The following is a 5,129-nucleotide window of genomic DNA, read 5'->3' as shown; positions in this document are numbered from 1 at the left end:
TAACGGATGTATTTAGAGCCAAACATCCAGATGTTAACGGTTGAATTCAGAGCCAAACATCCAGATGTTAACGGATGTATTTAGAGCCAAACATCCAGATGTTAACGGTTGAATTCAGAGCCAAACATCCAGATGTTAACGGATGTATTTAGAGCCAAACATCCAGATGTTAACGGGTGAATTCAGTGCCAAACATCCAGATGTTACAGAATATAGAATGATGCAGCCTGATAAAATGGATGATTGCTTCTAATGAACAACAGCAGCCTCATTGGCTGCAGGTGAGGGGGCCCCGCCCACCTGTCAGCAACAACCACCTGTGGAAGAAAGTAAGCAGAGCACAGAAACGCCGAACCCTGACACCTTATACATTTTAATGTTGTCATCCTGCAGATCTTAAGCAGACGGTTAAAGAAGAAGTTCCTGAAGACCACAAACCTTCTCCTGACCTGCATGACCCAGAGCCCCACCACATAAAGGAGGAACAGGAGGAAGTCTGCACCAGTCTGGGGGGAGAGCAGCTCGGTCTCAAGGAGGAGATTGATGCCATCAAGTTTCCAATCACTGCTGCTCCAATAAAGAGTGAGGATGATAAACATTCCTCTGTGCTCCCACAGCTTTACCACCACCACATTAAAGGCAGAGAGCTTCCAGTAGAGAACCATGGAGGAGAAGAATCCATGAGGATACAAGATCATGAAGATGGGTCCATTTCCTCAGAGACAGAAGAGGACAGTGATGTGGAGCTCTCCGTCTCTGAGCTAAAACAGTTAGCAGCTTTTGGATTGAAAACTAAGAACATGGAAATTAGCTGGAAGAAGGTCACAGCTCCTGAGCCAGAAGGAAACATGGCTGATAAACATTTTAGCTCCTCTGAGTTTGCTGTACAACTTCTTCAGAAAGACATGAAACACTCAGAAATTGGACCTTCAAGCTCCCTGGATAAAATGAAAAGTTTTAAAGAGAACAATGTAGACTCACAAAGGAGTTCCAAAAAAACGACTGAATTTATCTGTGAAGACTGCGGTAAAACATTCACTGAAAAACACGAGTTAAATATGCATAAGACAATTCACACAGGAAGCAAACCTTTCTGCTGTGACCTTTGCAAACAGAGATTCAGTCGGAAAGTACATTTAAACACACACCTGAGGATCCACACAGGACAGAAACCTTTCTGTTGTGACCGATGCGGGCAGAGATTTAGCAGGAAAGAAAGTTTAAACAGACACACAAGGATCCACACCGGACAGAAACCCTTCTGTTGTGACCTCTGTGGGCAGAGATTCAGTGAAAAGGGAAATTTGAACCGGCACATGGGGATCCACACCGGACAGAAACCTTTCTGTTGTGACCTCTGTGGGCAGAGATTTAGCCAGAAAGTCAATTTAAACACACACATGTGGATCCATACAGGAGACAAACCTTTCTGTTGTGACCAATGTGGACAAAGATTTATTCAGGAGAGACTTTTAAACAAACACATGAGGATCCACTTAGAGCAGAAACTGTTTGGTTGTGACCTCTGTGGAAGGAGATTTAGTCTGAAGGGAAATTTAAATGCACACATGAGGATCCACACCGGACAGAAACCCTTCTGTTGTGACCTGTGTGGACAGAGATTCAGCGAGAAAGGAAATCTAAACAGACACATGAGAATTCACACGATGCAGAAACCTTTCTGTTGTTACCTGTGTGGCCATAAATTTAGCCAGAAGGGAAGTTTAAAGAGACACACGAGGCTTCATGAAGCAGGGAAATGAATAAGCTGTGACTGTTACAGTCAACTGTGTTCACTTATTGGTTTCTGCTTTTCCCCAGAGGCTCAATTTCAAATTTCATTCTCAACACTTTTTCTGAAGGTTGTATATTTTTTATAGATAGCTGGAGTTTTTCCTGGATGTTTTTATTCATCTTATTTCATCTGTTGGATAAATAGCTATATAGCATCAATTGAAATCTGAATCAGATTATTAGATGATATAAATATTTTTAAAAGACTTTACATATTTAGCTTGATTATATTATTAGAAAATATCAAAATCTATAATCTAGAAAATGTACGGACAGAACTAGATTTGTTAGAGTGGCGGCCATTAGGGGAGTGGTGGCCTAGTAGTCAGGGCATAGAGCATGAAATCCAGAGGTTCTAAGTTCGAGCCCCACTCCCACAGACTGCCACTCTGGGTCCCTGAGCAAGACCCTTAATCCCCCACTGCTGCCCAAGGGGAGGGGTTAGATGCAGAGAGGGAATTTCGTTGCTCTGTATTTGTGACATTTGAAAGAAAATAATAAGCTGAGTTATAAATGTCTTTTTGAACTTGGTGTAACTCTTAGTTTTTCCTGTCACTCATTTGGACCGTTTCTTCTCATTTGGGACAAATCCATGATCAAGTCCATCTGGGGCTGTTTTGATTTATTTCACATCCAAAAGAAGTGGAGTCTAAGCTTTTCAATGATGTCAAACTTGTGAAGTAATCCCAAAATAATTGAAGAAGATCGGAACTTTAAGGAGAACTCTAGTTTAGAATAACCTTTAAAATCATGCGGGAAGCTTTCTGGAAAGTTAACAAAAGCTGTTAATTTGAATCCCTTTGTATACTTTGCTCCAGTAACGCCTCAGCAACAAACCAGACTATAAGTTACAGCACCGCTTTACATTAGTTGTTTTATATGTTAAGATGTTCAATAAAAATTACACCATCGTTAACAGTAACACAAACACTGTTTTTATCTGTTTTTGGTGTCAGCAAGTTGCATGACTTTTGCATTATGGAGGCCTTTTAACAATGTTCCAGTGGTTTCTAGCTGCAGCAGCTGAAGCTGGGAGCTAACTCCGGATCTCTGATCCTTTGGTCCAAAGATTATTACCTCAACAAACCAGCATTAAATCTTCTATTGGACCCCCATGAGCCCCCCAGAGCTGTATCATCTGAACCCAGTCCAACTCTACAGCTGAATCTGTTTCCTCAACATCAAACTCAAAACCTCCCCACATGCCCCCCCAAACCCCACCCTCAACTCCTCTCTGCAGCCAAACACAACCTGAAAGCCGTAAACTTGCTCCTCCATGGACTTTGTCTCCATAAACTGAACTGGGTAGGATTGTTTTATGACTGGGAGCTTACTGGAACGTCTGGAACTGACTCTGAGTCCTATGAGCAGAAAGTGGATTTTGAAAACACGTCCAGGAGAAATAAGGTCCAAATAAACAGTTGAGCAATGAATCTGTTCTAAATGTTTTAGGTTTCAGAGTTTTGTTAGGTTTCCTTTTAGAGTTTGATGTTGTTCCTCCTGTTTTTTTTTTCAGGTGGTTCGTGTTTCTGTTTCTGAATCAACTCAGAACATTTAATAACCACAAAAGAGAAAAGAATTCAGTTATTCACTTTAATATCAGATAATATTCGTTCAGAACATTGAAAAAGAAAAACAGATATAGAAATATAAATCTTTGAACAGATAGAACTATCCCTGATTATTTGCTGGTGAGGATTGTTTGTCATCCACGTCATAGTTATTTCAAAAAAAGAAGCTGGACTTTTTTAGCTTTTGTTAGCCTGTTGGGGCATTGCAGGCTAACAAAGAAGCCAAACGACCCCCATTCCAAAGGGGGGGACCCGTTCATCCGTTTCTATTTGCATGTTTTCTAAACTAAAACCAGGCTTTGTTGGGCTGCTGCATAAAACCTGGAACTAAACGCTATTTCTGACATTTGGAATTGAAAAATCTTCCTGGATGGAAGATAAACGTCTTCAAACTTGGAAACAAAGTCCAGCGGATTGATTTTAATTTTTTCTTTGGAATTTATCTGACTATTGAATTACTGACTCATTCAAATGGCCCAGAACTTGAGTGAACTTATTAAATGAACTGTTTAACAGTGACAGGAGGAGACCCTTCCGACTCGTCTCAGCACAAAGACACCCAGGAACCAGGACCGGATCTAGAGAACCCAAACCCAGGATGCAGAGGTTCAGTGAATGTGGTGTTGAAGGTGTGGAGGTGGATCAGAGAGTCAGATGAGACTCTGTAGAAGGACAGGATGCCAGCAGGACAGTCTACATAGACTGCCACTCTGTTAGAGGCAGAGGCGTAAGAGATACGTGATTGTCTTTTATTGTGACAGACAATGTAACCAAAATTATTAGAGCAGTAGAGCCTCCAGGAGTGATCATTCTCTCCAAACCAACAGTCTCCACTGTCTCCTTTCCTCCTGATTCTTCTGTAACTCACTGATATATCAACTCCATCTCTCCACTCAACCTCCCAGTAATGCCGACCAGTCAGACCATCACTGCACAGCAGCTGAGGTTCATCAAATCTGTCTGGATGATCAGGATAGGACTGAAGCTCCTCCATCAGTGTCACTTTCCTGTTGCCTTCAGACAGTTTCAGGTTTCTGTTCACTGAGTTTGGGTCGATGGTGATCTGACGGGAATCTGGTGGAGAGAACAAACACAATTCGGAAGCAGTTATTGGTCATTTATTGAAGCTTTGATGAAGCCTCCTGAGTGATTGATGGACAGTTTGAAGATGGTTGAATATGAGCTGCTTTGCTGTCAGGAATCAATGAAAACAAACTTACACTTCCTCAGACCTGGTGTCAACCATCGTTCTCCAGCAGGCTCCACCCTGAAAGGAGGAGGAGGTCAGACCATCAGTCTCTTTCAGCTAGCAGATATGGACATTACATGTCTCTGGGAAACACATAGTCTTACGCTGAGAAATGAACAGTCCAACATTTTCACATGTCCCCTCATTGGAAACATCAACAGATTTTCAATCATTTTCCTTTGAGCCTCTATTAGTGAGGAGATTCTTCCAGAAAACTGGGTAATGATTTCTGCTGTCCAATAAATCGCATTTCACAGGCAGCTGAAATATTCCTGGACACTAGTGTTAAATCATGGACCGATCCATTTCCAGACCAACATTTGTTCTCGTCCTTCTTCCATCAGTTAAAGGCACACTATGCAACATTTTTCAGTTAATTAATGTGTTCCATAACGTTTTGGATGATTAAATGAGTCTTTTCAGGTTGAACAAAGGTTTTCTCGGCCGCCCTGGTGGTCTGTTGGGGAAATACCGCACTTGCAATTGCAGGAGCCCTCGGCCCGCACCCACAGGCT

General features: G+C 41.9%; 3 protein-coding genes across 3 annotated transcripts in view; 2 read left to right on the top strand and 1 right to left on the bottom strand.

Moving 5' to 3' along the window:
- LOC107102213 (zinc finger and BTB domain-containing protein 49-like) overlaps nt 1-657 on the top strand; it is a 13,054-nt gene extending 12,397 nt beyond the window's left edge. The window contains exons 7-8 of the mRNA XM_015401423.1: nt 394-553; nt 618-657. Of these exons, the coding sequence (XP_015256909.1) occupies nt 394-553; nt 618-657 (200 nt within the window). The remainder of the gene's footprint in view (nt 1-393; nt 554-617) is intronic.
- LOC107102219 (gastrula zinc finger protein XlCGF8.2DB-like) lies at nt 231-3,630 on the top strand. The gene has a single exon (XM_015401432.1). It carries the CDS (start codon nt 681-683, stop codon nt 1,761-1,763), a length of 1,083 nt encoding a protein of 360 aa, XP_015256918.1. The 5' UTR covers nt 231-680; the 3' UTR covers nt 1,764-3,630.
- Nucleotides 3,631-3,678: 48 nt separating this feature from the next.
- The window catches only part of LOC107102212 (tripartite motif-containing protein 16-like), a 26,693-nt gene continuing 25,242 nt past the window's right edge, over nt 3,679-5,129 (bottom strand). Inside the window, exons 9-10 of the mRNA XM_015401422.1 lie at nt 4,586-4,632; nt 3,679-4,439 (exon numbers count right to left, since the gene is read on the bottom strand). Coding sequence (XP_015256908.1) covers nt 3,910-4,439; nt 4,586-4,632 — 577 coding nt within the window. The 3' untranslated portion in view covers nt 3,679-3,909. The remainder of the gene's footprint in view (nt 4,440-4,585; nt 4,633-5,129) is intronic.

Source organism: Cyprinodon variegatus, unplaced genomic scaffold (assembly GCF_000732505.1).
Source record: "Cyprinodon variegatus isolate N-32 unplaced genomic scaffold, C_variegatus-1.0 Scaffold1218, whole genome shotgun sequence".
Classification (NCBI taxonomy): Eukaryota; Metazoa; Chordata; class Actinopteri; order Cyprinodontiformes; family Cyprinodontidae; genus Cyprinodon; species Cyprinodon variegatus.
Note: the sequence above shows the minus strand (reverse complement) of the source record. Positions and strands in the feature narration are given on the sequence as shown.

Coding starts and splice junctions, on each gene's coding strand:
- LOC107102219 (XM_015401432.1), top strand. CDS start 681: ATGAGGATACAAGATCATGAAGATGGGTCCATTTCCTCAGAGACAGAA.